Genomic DNA, 18,741 nt, shown 5'->3' with positions numbered 1-18,741 from the left:
TTTCGATTTAGAAAAGTTTTTCGATTTAAAAGGCAAGTTTTGTTTTGATTTTTTTATATTTAAAATATGAAGTGACTTGAAAAGATTTTTAGTAAAATAAGAAGGATAATTATGAAATTAAGTATTTTGGTGTCCTCGAAAATAGTTATTTTAAAACAGTCACACTTAATATAATAGCATAGATCAGCAAGTGGCCCGTCAGTTTAAAAACCAGTTAATTTTAACACATTTTTGTCTGGGAACTGGGAATTACTAGTAGTACACAAGTGTGATAATGATTTCTAAAGATGATTTTCTCATCCAATATCTTTTTTATTTCCTGCATTTTTCAAAAAAAAAAAAATGCTAAAATTTCGCATTATCCCAATGTAATAAATTTTTCGTTGATATTTAAAGTTTAATCTTAATTTACTAAATAACATTTATCGAGAAGGCATGCAGAAAATGAGATATCTGAGGAGTTGTATATTTTAAAAAAATTCTAAATATATTGTCAATGCCAGCTATCAATTTTAAGGAAATATCCTACTACACTGATCAGTCATAAAAATATATATTATATATAATATATATACGATTAGATATCATGATGATGTATTCTTGGTCAGGCGAGGAGAGCGAACAAAGAACAACAGAAACACGCCAACAGCACCAGACTGCTATTGCTTTTCTTCTTTCTCCTTCTCCCATGGTTAGGGCAAAGAATATGCTAATTAATTCAGACACTCTCTAGTCAACACCATTTCGCCGTCGTATCGGACAGGGAAAATTTTTACTCTTAGCTGCAATTTGTTCTATGGATTTGCTTCGATCGTATCTCTCTCGGGTTCGGATCCCTGAGCCCACTAATCGCATCTACAAGGAGGAATGCTGCATTTCCTACGATACTCCGTTATTTATTTTTTCGTTTTCGCTTTACTTTTCCTTCCAACTTATCGTATTCTTCTTATGCAACTAGAGATTCTATGCTTCTAAATGCGGAGTAGTGTTCTTATTGCCGATTTTTCTTTTTTCTTTTTTTTCTCGACGTTCAGCTGCCCTGTTTGTGAATTAGAGTTCGTAAGATGTTGCTAGTTAATTGTTTGTGTCCGACTTCTGGATCGTAATTGAGAATTGGTTTCGCACAAGTGCTGGAGTGCGTCACTGCTTGCCCCTCCACGGAGTATTGTAAAAGAATTGTGCCGCTATTTTTAATTCTTATTTGACTATGTGATATTGTTTTCACTCTTTTCCAGAAATCAGAGGGTGGGTTGTTCGTGGATATGAATTCGTTTCTTGCTTTTGGCAAGGATTATGTCGGCTGGAACTATGAGAAGAGTGGAAACCCTGTTTATCTGCACATCAAGGAGACTCAGAAGCCTGTTTCTGAAGACAGGCCTTTAAACAAACCAACACTTCTAGCCTTAGGTACAGCTTAAGCTGAATTCTTTCATTTTGGGTGTCATACCGTTATTTATTGAAGTTTATTGTTTGTTCTCTGGAGCACACATTGGAATGAGATTCTTAGAAAGATGTTTCACATCGCATGTGCTTCAAAGGGGGAAATGCAATATAATTTTCATACAGAATTTAAATGCTGAATTACCTCACAGCGTGTGCATTTCAAATAATTGAATTTTGACATGTTTGTTAATGTTTTGGATATGCAATGATAGCTCTATGTAAGTATTTGGCTCATCAAATGCTCGAATCTAGCAGATTCTAGAGTTTTCTTTGTTGTATTTGTTAATAGTATGCTTTATAGTTGTACCATTGTGAAAAACAATTCCTTGAGCTGCATTTTCTATTTGCAGGTGTTGAAGGAGGATTCGATAACCATGACCCAGAATTCGAAGCAAGCTTTGAAATAGTTATTTTACCAGACTATTTGGCCCTTCCTTTCCCATCAGTAGAGTTGCCAGAAAAGGTATTTCTTCCCCTTCATGTTTTACTTGTTATTTCGTATCATGAAAATCTTCAGATAATCATCTAGGTAAACGATCTACAGAATGATGTGAAATACGCATGCTTAGTTGTCAGGTATTTTGTGTCTGTCTTGTAGGTTAGATTAGCAGTTGATTCTGTCATCATGAATACGGGTGCAGAAAAGAAAGAGCAGGTTGCTGCCTGGACTACTGATACGAAAATCATCAGTAAACACGCTATGGAAGTGTGAGAAGTGTGAGAAGACTGAAAATCTCTGGTTAAATTTAACAGATGGGTCAATCCTTTGTGGTCGAAGAAATTGGGATGGAAGTGGGGGTAACGACCATGCTGTTAACCATTACAACGTGACTAAATATCCATTGGCTGTAAAACTTGGCACTATAACCGCTGATCTAGAGTCAGCAGGTAATGCCTATATTATCTTTGTCATAAGTAGCCTCCTGGGGATTTAGCATGCTGTTGTTATCCCAATCCTCATAAATGATATAACAGTATTATTTACGACAACCACATAGCCAAGTTATCTTGTTTGAAACTGATGCCCTCCGTTTCTCACTAAATGAAGTCCTGTTTGTATGGTGTCACCTCTTTTGGTACCTGCTTTATTTGCGGTGCATTTGTAGGATAACAAGTAAATTTAATCAGCAGATAGGAGAACTTAATATTCCAATGTACTTGTTGTACCAGTTTGGTTTTGTTTGGGTGTGTGCATGTTGTGTTTGTAGTGGTGGGATGATGAGTACATTTAATCAGCAGATAGAAGAACTTAATATTCCAATGTACTTATCGTACCATTTTGGTTTTTTTGGTGTGCATGCATGTTTTGTTTGTAGCATGTTTTGTTTGTAGTGGTGGCAGTGGTGGGATAATGAGTAAATTTAATCAGCAGATAGGAGAACTTAATATTCCAATGTACTTGTTGTACCAGTTTGGTTTTGTTTTTGGTGTGTACGCACGTTGTGTTCGTAGTGGTGGGGGATGGACTAATAGTCAAGGTCCCCCAAGGAAGTGTTGAGGTTCCCCGTAATACATGCTATGAGCGGTTTAATGGTTTTCCAAACAAAAGGTTTCTGATATATTTACGAAGATATGTTCATTGTCATGCTTGCTACTAATTTTCACCCAAAATCTAAAATTTTCTTCTTATTTGTAATTATATCAGAATGTTGTCGGAGCTGCAGAACTAATTATAACTGCTCTTTGGGGTAGATGTATTTGAGAGACTGTTAAGAATCACTACTTCAATATGTTCATTATCATTTTCAAATATAATCATGAACTTCAAATTTTGGCAGCTCAGATGTTTACTCTTATGACGAGGATGCAAGTGTTGTAGACCCACTTCTAGCACAACATATGCAACACTTTGGTATTGATTTTTCATCCTTGCGAAAGGTATGAGTAACTTTATTTTATTCAAAAATTTCTGTTATTTTTACAGAATCTAGAACTGGGCATTGCGGATGTTAGAAAAGATGATGTGCTAACTGCATATAATTATTAATGGAATGTTATTACACTAATTTGTTTTTAGCGGACCGTCCGATCCTCTAAATCATTAACTCTTTGATTTCTGAAATAATATCTCTATATGCAACTTTTGTTTGGACTCTGTTGATGCTGTATCTTTATTTATCTGGTCCATTAGATACCTTCAAGTGATAGTTGTTTTGTTATTGGCATCATCATCCTAATTTTTGCTTCTTGATAAATTTGACTTATTGCTGTGGTAGACTGAAATGACAACCGCTGAGACAGAACTTGATCATAATACCAATTTTGACTGGAACCGCATTCAAGAGAGTGGAAAAGAAGTTGTGCCTCTGTCTGGGCCGGGTTGCACAGGACTTGTAAATCTGGGCAACAGGTTGATTAATTTTATTGTAGAGTTGCTGAAATCTCATGCCATTTCTTCCTTCTTGGTTCCTAAACTTTGTTCTTTGCAGTTGTTACTTGGCTGCAACTATGCAAGTTGTATTTTCTACTCATGGCTTCTGTTCACGGTTAGTTGTTTGAAATGTCTTGAAGAAATTTAGCTATTCTAAATGTTGGCCACCACATCTTATATGTATCTGTTTATTTATTTATTTTTTTGTTTTCCTTTTAGATACTATAAGCACCAAAGTTTGAAAGCAGCTTTTGATATGGCTCCGGCTGATCCAACTGTTGACTTGAATATGCAACTGTAAGTATTTAGCCTTGATAAACAAAATAATGAATATCCTAGTTCACATGTACTTGGTGAAAATTGGTCTGCCCATTTTCCATTGTTTTGCTCATTAATATCATGCATGATTGGAAATTGCTTCCTTCCCACACCGATAGGATAATGTATTTCCTAGTTCAGTTGTACTTGAAATACAAGAGAAACTAAATTATATCCTGCAAGTTCCTGCCAGAATTTTACGAAGTTGCGCTATGTACATACGACTCGATCATCCTGGATTTTTAGGTGGTGATGCACATTATTTGGTACATAAATAAAGTGGCAAATCATGTTTTAAGAGTTTTTTTTAAGCTTAATATTGAGAGACATAGGAGGGAAGGTTATTTGAGTGTGAATGTCTTGTAGCCGGAGTCTTTTGGATTCATACATGCGCTCGGCCAGAACTACCTGTTTCATGGACGAACTCCTAGAAGTTGAATGCATCAAATGTTTTAAACTTTCAGTTCTGTTGAAACAATTAGCTTGAAAAGTAATCATGACTCCTCTATTAGATGTTATTGGGGCTTTTATAAGGATACATTATCCAGAAAGGTTAATGTTGAGATGGGATACAGATCAGCATGACTATCAAAAGTTTATAACCCTTAAAAAGATAAGTTTGTGTAGTCACTTTATAGGTTGATAATCGATACACTTTATAGGTTGATAATTGATATGAAAATGGTTGTTATGAACTCGTGAGCTAAAATCTGTTAATGCTTTCCTTTTCAATTCTTGGATGTGCCTTTTATGGCGCAAGGAGGTTCTTGTATGATTGTACCAGGCAATATTGAAGAAAGCAAATTGCTGTTTCTACTATGAATTGATTAAGCCTACTCCTTCTTTGCAGAACAAAGCTTGCTCATGGCTTACTGCAAATTGCTGTTTCTACTATGAATTGATTAAACCTACTCCATTTTCTTTGCAGAACAAAGCTTGCTCATGGCTTACTGTCTGGTAAATATTGCATCCCAGCTACCAAGGTAAGTTATGTCATATTCATTGAAACTTTATTGTTGTTAATGTTGGTAACAGTTAGCTATTTTGTTCTACAGAAAGATGATGCAGACGACACTTCATTATCTGCTGTAAGCATCATTTGAGTTTGGTTCCTTTGATTGCTTCTACTATATGAATTATGTCTCTCTAATTCAGGTCGTTTGTCTATCTTCCAGAAACAAGTCGGAATTTCTCCTCGTATGTTCAAGTCCGTTATTGCTGCAAAACATCCCGAATTCTCAACTATGAGACAACAGGTTGTTTACTAGGTTAAATGTTATTGTTATGTTAATCTATTTTGAGGTGAAAGCGCGTACGCAGCTTGACAGGTAGATTTTGAGTGCATATGGACTGATACTTTTTATAAATTGTTGGAATATCTTGTTGGCGAATCTTGTCATAGGTTCAGGGGTAATGAATTTGTTATAAATGCCTTTTTATGTCTTGTATTATGAAGCATAGTTGACTGACAGCTACTTATTGGTGGTTTTAGAGAATTCTTGTATGGAAATTCGTGTGTTCCGCTTAAAAAGTTGATTTGTGAAGTTTCTTCTGTCATTTTATCTGTTATAGCTGCATTTGTTGTACAGCATAGATGATGGACGAAAATTTATGTCTAGGATGCTTTAGAGTTCTTCCTGCATTTTATTGACCAAGTTGAGCGGATTAACACTGGGAACCCAAACTTCGATCCTTCAAAGAGTTTCAAGTTTGGCGTTGAAGAGCGATTGCAGTGCAGCTCGGGCAAGGTTACCTATAATAGAAGAAATGATTATATTCTTTCTCTAAACATTCCGCTCCACAAAGCTACAAACAAAAGTAAGCTTATTTCATTATCATAAGTCTGATTTAATGTCATTTTTCAAATAATATATCCATTATTCAAACATCATGTTGCTTAAAATTCCAGAAGAACTCCAAAATTTTGAAGCTGTGAAGGATACTCTGGGGAAGGAGCTGTGAGTTTGAATTCTCCCAAGCACCTCTATGATCATATTCATTATATTACTTGCTGAATATGCAATGCTCTGGCAGGCCGTCTGATGAAATTGTTCACCCTCGCCCAAGGGTCTCATTGATGGATTGTCTGGATTGTTTCTCTGCTCCTGAGGAGTTAAATGACTTTTACAGCACAGCCTTAGATGCTAAGACAACTGCAATTAAGTGAGTTTCTCCTCTCCATTTATTTCCCCTGTATAATTTATATAATTATGTTTTCTGTTGCCTAAATCCAAATCTTCAGGCTGAATATTTGACTTTTATCACTCTGTACATCTATTGTCGCTGCAGAACTGCAGGTCTGACTTCATTTCCTGATTATTTGGTATTGCACATGAGAAAATTTGTCCTCGAGGAGGGGTGGGTACCGAAAAAACTAGGTATGCAGTCGTTGTCTTCATTTATTTGCTAAAAAAAGCAGTTGATTGGGAATTGTGGGTGACTCTTTTTGGATTGATTTCATAGATGTCTATATAGATGTTCCAGATATAGTAGACATTAGTCATATGCGCAGCAAAGGTCTTCGGCCCGGGGAAGAATTGTTACCAGATAATGGTATGTCATTTCATCATTTTTCCCTTCGAATGCCTCCTATAATATGTTGAATTTATAATTTTTTTGTTAAATGCCTTTCTTTATTCTTTACTAGACTTTGATGGGGTTGGAACAGTTAAAAATCTGGATGCATTAAAATTTTGCAGTTACTCGGCGTAACAAATTTAGCATTAGTCAATTTCCCTTAAGCTTGTCATTAATGGAAATTGTTGTTATCCTTTTTCTGATTTGTTGAATGCCTGGTCCTTTATTGTGTCAGTGGCATCACCCCATAAAATTAGACTGTAAAGTAAGCCTTGGCTGCCTCGCGAAGGAGCAAAACCAAAGGCATCATCAATACTTAACAACAATTTGGAAAAAGAATGACTACTTGTGTATCATGTATGTATCATCTAGTTTTCTTAATAGATCACTCAAGGTGAGAAACTCTAATGGAGACCTTTGTTTGATTCTTTAGTAATTGTTTTATAAGCATGCTTGTTAAGGATAGATGACTTGCCATTGTGTGAACTCATCATTGTTTTGGTCATTCTTTTCTTACTAAGGATGATTAATAATATTCCCAGTTGTTACAAGGTCATCATAATACTTAACAAGAATTTGGAAAAAGAATGACCTGTTTCATTAGCTGTTTTTTGTCCCACTAAACGCCTTAAAACTGCTGCTGTTTTCAACCTCTGTCTAAATGTGCAGCTTCTTCAGATGATGGAGTGAAGGCTGATGAATACATTATTTCCCAACTGGAGTTGATGGGATTTAATTATCTTCATTGTCAAAAGGCTGCCATCAATACCTCCAATGCTGGAGTGGAAGCAGCAACAAATTGGCTGTTTGATCATATGAATGACCCAGGTATTCCTCTTCAAAATTGGATCTTCAGAGTTTCCCTTCGTATGTGCTACACAAATTAATTTCATTTTTTTCTTCCAGATATTGATGAACCTATCATAAAAGAGCAGAAGAGTTCTCTACATGTGGACCAGTCAAAACTTGATACTTTAGTATCATTTGGTATTGAGGAAGGAGTTGCTCGGAAGGCATTGCAGGAAACGGTGAAATACTATTAGCCTAAAAAATTTCGGGATAGATTATAGGGGTGGTGCTTTCATGTAACGCCCTCAATAATAATTTGCAGGGTGGTGATATTGAAAAGGCGACAGAATGGTTTAATCCTCCTCCTGGTTTGTCAAATATGGAAACTACACCAAGTAGCAGTGGCTCTGTGGCTGATGATGCTCTACCTGATGGAAAAGGAAGTTAGTTACAAAGTCCTTTAGGAATTTATAATCCGTTCTATTGATGTTTTCTTACTAGATTCTCACCAATGCTTCTGCTTATGCTTAAAGTAACTATATTTCTGATACTTGTTAGTGATCTAAACTGGACTTTATGTCTGCTTACCTGATTCGAGCTTGGCCACAAGACTATAGGATACTTTTACCAACTCCTAGTGTATTGGATTAGGATCCGTGTATCTTTTGTGTTCCAGAACCGTGGAAATGGAGACATAAGGTAGAGATAAGTTATCTTTTGGAGGTGGGTCGAGAATAAGGTAGAGATATCTCATATTCAGTTTGCGGATGCGTTGTGCAAGAAGATTATAGTGAGTAAATATGGGTTACAAGAGAATGGATGAGATGCGGGTTTAGCAAGAAATGCAACTTTCAAATGTCCATGGAAGTATATTTCTAGATCTATCCGACTTTTTATCGATCAGTGATGACAGTGGTTAGAGGGATACAAAGATTAGGTTTTGGGAGAACATGCGGTGGGGGGATTCTTCCTTTTGGGATTCTTTAATTCAGCTTTCTTCGGTAATATTCAATCTCATTTTGCATTGTTTGAGAACTCGTCCTCTTCCCATTCATGGGACTTGCATTTTCGGAGGGCTTTGAGGGATGAGGAGTTAGAAGAGTTGAGTTCATTGTTAGGATTTGTAGAGAGGATTGACGGGCTAGATGATGTCCGAGTGTGGGAGATCCGTTAAGTCTCTGTTCAGTTAAGTCATTTTTTGAATATTTCTTTTCGAACGGTCACTTTCCTGCTTTTCCCTTTTTTAATGTTATTTGGAAGGTTCCGATTCTATAAAATTTAACTATTTTCGCGGACGGCGGTTCTGGGTAAGTTACTGACATCGGAGATGTTGCAAAAGAGATGACTCACATGTACTCTGTTGTGTGTTGTGTCAAAAGGAGAGGGGGACGCATGACCACATGTTGATTCATTGAACATTCACGAGCGGATTATGTGCTAGGGCTTTGGAATAATTGTGATTGGTTTGGGTGGTGCCAAGATCGACGCAAGATTTATTTGTTACGGATCTTGGACAGCTTCTCAATTTTTTGGAGAGTGGTAGTTCATTGCATATGTTAGTCGGTCTGGTTAGAGGGAAATAGAAGAATTTTTTAGAACATAGAAGACACGGGTGAAGAATGTCAGGAAAAGATTAAGATTAAAATATCTACTTGGATTGGATCTCATGTAGAGTTTGAGAATGTCTAAATCTCAGATTTAATGAGAGAACAAGCTTTTGTGTATTGTTGACATGGTTAGGGTTTGTTTAACATTTTGTCGTGATTGGATCACTAATCCGTTTTTTTAATTCCGTTGTATAAAAATTGGATTCCGCTTATCGTAATTAAAGGTCTTTAATTAAATATTTAATAAAATATCGTTTTTTATCCCAAAAAAAGAACCGAGGAAGTGGACGAATAACATGGTTGAATTTTAATCAGGTGTCCAATTAATGTTTTTCACCAATCGTTGAAATGACAAGTTTTCTACACTTGTGATCTCACCATGGTGATATTTGTGTATACAAGGAACAGAGCCTAACAGCCTTTTCTGTTTAATAGTAGACATTCTAGTATTTTGTGCTAAAGTGTTTCTACTTCTTGTCCAGAATACCGGCTACTTGGGTTTGTGAGCCACATCGGCACATCTACTCATTGTGGGCATTATGTTGCTCATATCTACAAAGACGGTAGATGGGTGATTTTCAATGATGAGAAAGTTGGTGTTTCTCAGGATCTACCTATCGACATGGGATACTTGTACTTCTTCGAGAGATTTGATGGCTGAAAAGCTTTAATATACTCCTGCTGAGCATGCGTAACTTTTTTCTGGAAACAATCGGTAATGCTCCTGGTTTTCTTTTTGATTGGTTGAGTTTGGTAATTGTCTTTCATGGTTATGGTTCACACAGGGGGGGAGATCATTTTTAGGAAGACTGCTATCTCTTACCTTTTGCTTTCTTTACAATCGAACTGTATGGATTAACTTCAGTTGCGTTTGAATAGACTAGATGGATTCATTTTAATGTAACCCTAAATTATATTCATTCGTCAATTTTGATTTGCCTAACATGTATTTGTTCACTCGTCAAAATTTTTGAATCTGTTGCAATTTTATTAAGTATTTGCCTGTGTGTGTGCGCCTTCGTTCACGTTAACTATATTAATGCACTTTTTAAGCAAATGCGATTTGAAATTGATGTTCTAATTAACACTGGTGCGATAGGATTTATATCATTTTTACATAATATAATTTATTTGATTTGTTATATTTCGAATATTTATAATGAGAATTAGATAACTTATTGTGAGCATTTATTTGATAATTCCTGTACAATTTTATTCAATATATATAATTGATTTTGTGTAGTCATTTGATTGTTATCATAAAAGTTTATTTCATGTTAATTAATTAGTCTTATCGATGATGACTTCAAATATTGTATCTGAATTCATCAAACACCTATATTTATTTAATAAAGTAGATATTTATTAAAATGACCATTAATTAAAAATTAAACCTAAGGGTTAGAAAAATAGATTGTTTATTAATTATTTGATAAAAAAGTTATGAAAACAGGAAACACAATTTGGGCAATTATTGTGGTTTAGGTTTGAGAATGTGGTTTTTTACTCCAAAGATTAAAAATACATTTTTAACAACCGCAAAATTAAGCTCAAACATCATAATTTTTTTTAATGAAATAGACAGCCAAATGGTTAGATACATTTTTTATTATTATTACTACATAGTTTTTAGCTAATCATTCTTTGTGTTGTACTTTTAATTATAATTTGACAACTCAATTATAGGAGAATTAAGATTGCTGCTCGTTATACCATCATGATTTTTTTTTATTATTTCATCCTTCAAATCCGCTTTCCGTTCAGCAAAGACCAAAAAAATAAAAAAGGCTAAAGGTTGAGGGAGGTATGGAATATTTACCAAATCACTGTTAATCAACTAATGCAATTTATATATAAGAAATAGCAATCCAAATCCAAACCGATGGAACATCATTATAATTCAAACAATTTGATTCTCATATTAAAATCCAAAAAATTACAATTTGTTCCAATCACATTACCAGTTTTCGAAACTCCGTAGCCAGATAAAATCCAAAAATACTCATTCCTTTTATTTATCTATTGTATTCGAGAGTTTTATTATTTGTATGATAGCATAATTTGCATTCTCCCGCTTGGACGTCAAATCTCATTGCACAAAACCATCAACTGAAGTACTTTTCATTTCGATGAATGCTTAGAAAAACGAGGGAAGTTCATAATGGTCATTTTTCTTTTATTTAGCAACCATTTTAAATTTAGTTTAACTGAAACAAGAAAAGAAGATGGAATTACAATTAAAAAACGGAACAAATTCCATAGATCTACATTTATCAACGTTTGAATGAATTGTTTTGGCTTTTCTAAAAAAGAAAAAATTAACTGTTTTGACTTTTGAGATGTCTGACGAGTTGAATTTTTAACATAAAAAAATTAAGGGAAAAAAACAGTGTTAGCGATGGAAATGCAGTACGCAACACAGTACGACGATACCAGCAACCAACAAAGATTAGTACAACATGTTCATACAATTGTACTGCATGATTACAGCGTTATATACAGACAACCAAGAGACCCAACTTCCGGGAAGAGATTTGAAAGCTCAAAAACGTCATTGAGTGCAGCGTTGATGACACCACATCTGTTCGTTTAGGGGATCTTTCAAAATCCCATCTTTGACGTGGTTTTACCAATGCTACACTCAATAACGTTTTTCACACTTTGCGACAATCAGACTTGAAATCGCGATTTATGGGTAGGTTTTGGCTCACACTATCTTTGAATCTTTGTAGTTTGTACCGTCTTTCTTTCTGTTACAATATCGTTGTATTAACAAAATGCTTATATTTGTGCAAGCGCTACTTAAAGATACATTCATAACGCAAAGACAAATATCCCGAAGCTCCTAATAAGAAATCTACAAGCATGTTAGGTTTGAAGTGTGAAACAGAATTCTGGCAGAATTACAGAAGATACAAATCTCCAGAACATTATTTCAAAACAGATTTTTTTGCCCCTCAAGTTCGCTATTACTCTCATTTATCGACAAATCAATTTGAATCATCATCATCATCGTAGCGCATTCCTGTTTGTTGCAGGCTCGGCTACATAGATATTATCCAAACTAATTGATTTTCTCACATACTATATCTTAAACACAGCAATTTTAATGTCTCAAAAAATTGTGTATGAATTGAACATGCTATTTCCTTGATCCTATGAATGATTTGAAGAAACACGTAGCACCTTATGGAGCCATTAGTCCTTCGATTGTATAGAAGAGAGAATCCGCCCAGTCAACTTTGAAAAGCAAAGCATGCAAAGTTTGCATCACATCATACTCGGGATCAAGCTTTCGCTGCCAACCCTATGCAGGACAAAAATTTGAAGAGCATAATTTTCAGAGCTAGTAAAATTGTGGAATGTGTTTGTTTATTGGTTCAAATGAAACACTCATGGTGCATTTGGAATCTATACATTTCGATTATAGTTTTATTGTTAACAATGAAATAATAGATCAAATCTTAGGTTGCACTTAGATTGATTGATTTCAAATCAATGGATTTTAAATAAATCTACTTTGTATAGAGAAATAAGACCATAAATTTCAAATTCACCTCAAACATGTTTATATAATATTTCATGTTAACAAAGATGAATTTCAATCCAATAATAATATTATTTGAAATTCATTCTACTTTGTATTACTGATGAGTAAATAAGTAAGATGAGGATTTAAGATTTGATATATTAAAATTAATCAAAATTAAATCCATCTCCCCAAGTGCACTCTTGAATCTACACCTTAGTTATTTTCATATTAATTACACAAAGTATAAAGGATTTCAAATGACACCATTATTGGATGGATTTGAAATCAATCACGATTAACAAACACACTACATAAACATATAGATTTAAAATTTATGGTCTTGCTTCTCTAAATTAACGAAAATACATTGGAAAACATTTGAAATTCATAAATCCAAATGCAACTTCAAAAATCCATTCCATCATGCCCAAAAAGCTTTTCAGACCATCTATATGATGCATCATTACATGACATGATGAAAAATATAACCTATCTATCCTTTAGAAACCTACAATGACAAGAGACAAAGTGCACTTATCTGATATTCCTATCAACATGGTGAGAACTTATTCTCGTGTTATCGATAGTTGTTGCTTTTAATTTCTGATAAAGTACGGAAATTCCCCTCTATTGTTTGCCGATGGCCGATTATCATCATAGTATATTTCAAGCTGTACTAATAAACTTTCAGATCAAAACAGAAGCTTGACGGCACCCAAAAGATGAAAACAAAATATAATCTTCCCCTCACAGGCGTGAAAATCAAATTCCATATAGCTGAAGGAAATGCAGAAGTTACCTCCAAAACTAAAGTAGTTACAATCACGGTGCAAACATTGCCATCAATGTTAACTCTGTGACGCCTAACTTGCTCAAGCAATTGTTGCATGCAATCAGCGGGATGAATGAAGTCAACTTCACCTGAACCCCAAAACTTGAAAGTTTTGTCCACGTCCTATCCGGATATCAGAAGCTCTCAGAGGTTGAATATATAGAATTAAAAAACATTTAATCTAATGATTTCTTCTGAACATAATGGAATACCCCACCCCCTCACGATAAAAGAAAAAAGAATTTTGTGATCTTGAAAATTGCTTATTCAAAAAGTACAAGTTCGAGTACGAGAAAAAGATTGAACTCAAACTTCAATCAACAATTTTAAGTAAAGATCTTGACAGGTGCTCATTAACAAAGTAAATATTCAAGTAAAAAGAAAAAAAGAAAGTTGAACGCAAGCTTCCATCAACAGATCAAGTAAAAATCAAATAAAACTGGAAGAATGGGACTAATGGACTTTCCAGTCCTGGAGGCAGAAACTATAGATGCACCGATAAAGCATATTAAATGATGAAATTCCAGAGAAAAAAGAAAAAAGAAAGTGAGGCAGAGGATGGAATGAAGGTAATCTCCATGGGAATCCCAGTTATAAAATAGGTGCTTCTTTTTCATATAAAATGTGGTAAGCAAGTAATGACCTCAATAAATGCTTCAGGATGTGGGCAGTTCTGTTTGTTAGATAGTCTTAGAGTGCATTCAGCGGCAGAGCGACCATTACGAAGTGCCACAGCCCTGAAGAACTCCATTAAATTGTCTCGATCCTTTTTAGAAAGTTCAGCAGTCATGCCTACATCTAGGAAAATGACATGCGGCTTGGATTTAAACATAGCATTTCCTGAACCTTTTCCCTGTGATACTCTAACAAGGATGTTTCCTGGATGCATGTCCGCATGGATGAAATTGTCAACCTAAAAAGTAGAGAGTAAAGTGTGATAAATGCCATAATCTAGGAACATGTTACTGCATGAGTAGCATCTACATGCACCATAGTTGAGTTACAAAGGCTAATGGGAAATAAATAAAAAAGAAAAATAAAAAAAATATAGAGCTAAGCTCTGCCAGCTCGGCAGAAAAGCATATAACTACTTTTTCCAGGCTACTAGTCAACCAAAAATGATGGCGATTATCTTCAAGTGGGTCAGATCGGAGATTATTACTTGAATAATTTGAAGAGTTGATTATCCAGTTTATTCTCTCCAATATACGATTCTAATACGAAAAAGCATGTATGTATTTTCCATGTAAAAAAGAACATAATGAAGTCCGTAAATTTATAAATCATACCAACAGCATCTTGAGGAGCGCATGAGTTCCAATATGAGCAAGTGCAGTTTTAATATGCACATTTCCATCGAGCCTGTCCACATAATGCAGAATATTTTCTCCATGCTCATAACTTTCCACCAAAACAGCTGGGTGCACCAAAGGGTATAACGGTTTTGGGAATGAGACATCCTTCCAATAGCGGAAATTGTAGATAAAACGACTCAAGTTGGCTGCTTCCCTCGCTAGATCAACTTGGGACATCATGAAAACAGCAAATTGTTGTATGCTCTCATCCAGTCTCAACCATTTTAAGGTAGGGATGAATTTTGAAACTTTAGCAAATAAATTAATTAATAGAAAATCTCTACGAATTGATTCACCAACACCAGGATGCCTAACTTTCACGGCTACAAGCATAGGTTTTATTCGCTGTCTAGGATACCTAAATCTCAGACTCGCACGATAAACTTGAGCAACACTGCCAGATGCCACAGGTTCCTCTTCAAACTCATCAAAAATTTCTGACAGTCTGCGACCAAATGCCTTTTCGATAGTTTTTTTTGTGTAGGCAAAGCTATGAGCTGGTGCTTTTGTGTGCAGTTCAGCAAGCTCGTCGCAAAGGTCATTTGGGAACAGGTCTGGTCTGGCTGCTGCCCATTGGCCCCACTTGATAAATGCTGGACCAGCCTTTTCTAATGTTACACGGACAGCACGTAGCCACATTTTCCTAAATTCAGTGCCAAGAGACTCTGAAAAGGGAGCCATGACTATGCAAGGTGAAAACAAGACTGCCAAGTAGAAGGCTCTCATAACTAAAATCAGTCCCTCTAGAAGAGAGAGAACGAACGAAATCAGATAAACATTCCCATCTTGTGCATGCATGTAAAGAGTATCCTTGGACGGTAGGTATTCTGCCTGTGCCAAAGCTCTTTTGTTCCATGTTAACTCTCTGATAAAGCAGGCCAAAATGCCAGGAGCTATGAGATGTGATCGAAACAAAGCAAGGCTTACCGCACATGCAATCTTACCTATGGGTGGTAAAATAGGTCCATTATATGAAAAAATTGGGAAAAGCCTTTTCCATGAGATGGCATGGCATGAAAGTCTACTCTTCGTGGTTTGCAGATGAATTTTTTTATATCCTCGAAACCTCCAAACGATCCCTTCAATTTCACGTGAAGCATGGGAAGAAAAAGCAGCGCAAGGAATCTTGTGGTGCACATAAAATCTACATCCTATATAACATAGTCCGTTTTCTAAGGATGACGATGGGTAATGATTTATCTCAAAACACGATGTCTTCGCGCTAGAGAAAAGGAATTGTGCAACCCTCGTAAAACTGCCAGTTGCCGAGCTTCTGCGGTTTCAAAATTATAAAATAAATGAAAAAATCCGCCTTTTAAATTACCACCATTCAAATGCAAAGTTCAAGTCTGTAAACTCCAGATTAACATGAATGCTGGCAATTTTGAATCTTTAAGTAATAAATTACACTGACTGATACTAACTTCTATCATGATTAAAACCTCTATAGTATGGGAAAGTAATCAAATAGCAAACATTTCATTGGCGTGACAAGAATTTGGGAAATTAAGAATCCATCCACTTATTTTAATTATCAATGACCTGGGAATTTCATTCAAGCTTGCACTCATCAGAAAATCTAGAATTAAGAGAACTAACACATAATTATAAACTGGCGACATCATAATAAAAACAAATTCAAGCAAAAAACATATAGGAGGGAAACCTGTATATGGCCATAGAAATCAGTCGAGGTTGTGTGTACGATGCGCCGATGGCGTAACACACTCGCAGGCATTTTTTATGCGCTACGATGATACACGAGTCAAACGAGCTGCTTCCTGGACCATGCGCATAGTCGGAGGTCCGTTGCCAGTCATTTGATCGGCCACTGTAGAGAGGGAGAAGAAGACTGAGCAATTCTGGAGACAGCTTCGCTGTTGGGTCGAGGGTTGGTTAAATGGATAGATCCGAACCCACCCTGAAACGGGTCTTGCGAATCCTACACATATATTATTAAATTTAGGTAACAACTGGGATTTAGAAATCAATTCTCCATTATTTTTGCGCTTCTACTTCTTTCCTCTTATATATTTTTTTTAGAAAAAAATAAATAAAGATTCTATTAATGGTAACTTAATCAAGCTTGACAACATTGGAATTCTTGAATACTATATTGCGATTTAAAAAATAAAAGAATATATATATTATTAATATTTCGTAACTAATGTGTCTATATATATATATATATATAGAATAGATCTCTTGTGAGACGGTCTCACGAATTTTATCTGTGAGACGAGTCAACTCTACCGATATTCACAATAAAAAATAATATTCTTAGCATAAAAATAATATTTTTCATGGATATATAACCTAAATAAGATATCGTCTCACAAAATACTACTTTTTGCTTATTATATTATATATATATATTACTCGTATTTATAATTCTACTTTTTGCTTATTATATTTTACGTGTGTGTGTGTCTATATATATATATGTATATATAATATTAAGTAATCCACAATATTGAATAATACTAGCCAACACCTTGAAACTGGGGGCTTTCTCCGTCGCCTGTTTCTTGAATACCAACTGCCACTCATTCTTCGAGTATCTCAGTGTGTATAAATCACAGCTCTCACCCTCTTTCCATTCCTACATAACAATCACACAACTTCACTTGAAAACGTATAACAGAAAAGAATGAGTTCCACGAGCAAAGCGTGGTTAGTGGCGGCGACCATTGGAGCAGTTGAGGCACTGAAAGACCAAGGATTCTGCAGATGGAATTATGGCATCAGGCTTCTGCAGCAACACACCAAGAACCGTCTCAGATCTTATAGTCATCCGCACGCTGAGAAGCTCTCTAAGATCATGACCCAGGCAAGAATGAATAAATCTGAGGAATCGTTTAGGAAAGTTATGTATTTGAGCTGTTGGGGTCCCAATTAATGATCCATCCTTTGATTTCCCCTCGTCACTTTTTGTACATATTGTTATCTCATTATAAAGAAATTAATCAGTTCTTCTGATACAGTACCATGTGTTCTTAATTTTCTCTTTTGGATTACAAAGCTCAACTAAAAATTGCCTGATATAAAAACATGGAAAACAACGATGGGTACATGATATAACAAAATCATCACAAATGAAAATTAATTTTTTACCATAAAATAATTTGCAAATACTAAAGTGAAATCAATATTTTAATTAATAATGCATATCAAGACATGTTGATAGATAACTACTAAATTAACACAATATGTCTTACTGTATTATTAAGAATATGGTTGTTATAATAATTAACTTTAACAGGTTAGTATGACTAATTAATTGTTACAAAAACAACTCTTATTTCTAATTGATTTACAATTTATTTCATATTATGAGAATATTTATGAGAGCTTCTACTTATTTTAAAGTGATTCATCTGTAGATTATTTTGAAGCGGGTGATAAGATAAAGCAGGAAGTATTTGAAAATAAAAGTCTAAACCTAATATAACTTAAAATTTGAGTGTTTGAAGAAAAATTGCTTCCAATGTTAATTTTTAGTAAAATGACAATAATATTCTTAATTTATACATCATTTATCTTTTAATTATCTAAAATTTGATACTCACATTATTGATGTATTTATATATTTATTATTAAATTTTTAGTATTTTATATAAAAAATACTTTTTCTTTTTTATAACATAAATGTTTGAAAATTTATGTAAAATTAATAAAAAAAGCACATGAAATTTTTTGTAAAAATACATAAAATATGTAAAAAATTTATGAAAACAAAAATTTTAAAAATACGAAAATATTTTTTTAAAATAAATGCTTGTAATAAAATATAATTAAAATTTTATGAATTCCATTCAAAACTCATAAAAGTTTATTTATAAATAAAATTTAAAATTTTACAAAATCTCCAAAAATATTAATAAAAATTAAGAGCAACTGTAGAATAAGATAAATGT

At 34.5% G+C, this 18,741-nt stretch overlaps 2 protein-coding genes across 2 annotated transcripts; one reads left to right on the top strand and one right to left on the bottom strand.

The window, feature by feature from the left end:
* Window positions 1-608: 608 nt before the first annotated feature.
* Window positions 609-10,112, top strand: LOC142526630 (ubiquitin carboxyl-terminal hydrolase 14-like). The gene is given in 22 exon segments (XM_075631148.1): window positions 609-691; window positions 783-892; window positions 1,236-1,407; window positions 1,794-1,906; window positions 2,042-2,142; window positions 2,144-2,331; window positions 3,227-3,321; window positions 3,660-3,793; window positions 3,873-3,929; window positions 4,034-4,111; window positions 5,061-5,115; window positions 5,188-5,220; window positions 5,308-5,388; window positions 5,752-5,950; window positions 6,042-6,090; window positions 6,167-6,295; window positions 6,422-6,510; window positions 6,596-6,685; window positions 7,379-7,537; window positions 7,616-7,737; window positions 7,821-7,941; window positions 9,588-10,112. Coding segments are annotated over 21 exon segments (2,340 nt in total). The 5' UTR covers window positions 609-691; window positions 783-796; the 3' UTR covers window positions 9,767-10,112.
* A 1,842-nt stretch (window positions 10,113-11,954) lies between these two features.
* On the bottom strand, window positions 11,955-16,781 carry LOC142526730 (uncharacterized). The gene is made up of 5 exons (XM_075631287.1): window positions 16,491-16,781; window positions 14,759-16,097; window positions 14,113-14,382; window positions 13,437-13,592; window positions 11,955-12,412 (listed from the first exon to the last, which is right to left on the bottom strand). Exons 1-5 carry the CDS (start codon window positions 16,502-16,504, stop codon window positions 12,293-12,295), a joined length of 1,899 nt encoding a protein of 632 aa, XP_075487402.1. The 5' UTR covers window positions 16,505-16,781; the 3' UTR covers window positions 11,955-12,292.
* Window positions 16,782-18,741: the final 1,960 nt, after the last annotated feature.

Source organism: Primulina tabacum, chromosome 15 (genome assembly GCF_025594145.1).
Source record: "Primulina tabacum isolate GXHZ01 chromosome 15, ASM2559414v2, whole genome shotgun sequence".
Classification (NCBI taxonomy): Eukaryota; Viridiplantae; Streptophyta; class Magnoliopsida; order Lamiales; family Gesneriaceae; genus Primulina; species Primulina tabacum.
This window is presented reverse-complemented; position numbering and strand designations above follow the sequence as displayed.

What these genes read in the sequence shown, in the direction of transcription:
- LOC142526730 (XM_075631287.1), bottom strand. An exon ending in CGCTCCTCAAGATGCTGTTG is followed by an intron (nt 14,383 to 14,758) that starts GTATGATTTATA and finishes TCTACTTTTTAG; the next exon opens with GTTGACAATTTCATCCATGC. An exon ending in TAACTACTTTAGTTTTGGAG is followed by an intron (nt 12,413 to 13,436) that starts GTAACTTCTGCA and finishes TGTCCTGCATAG; the next exon opens with GGTTGGCAGCGAAAGCTTGA.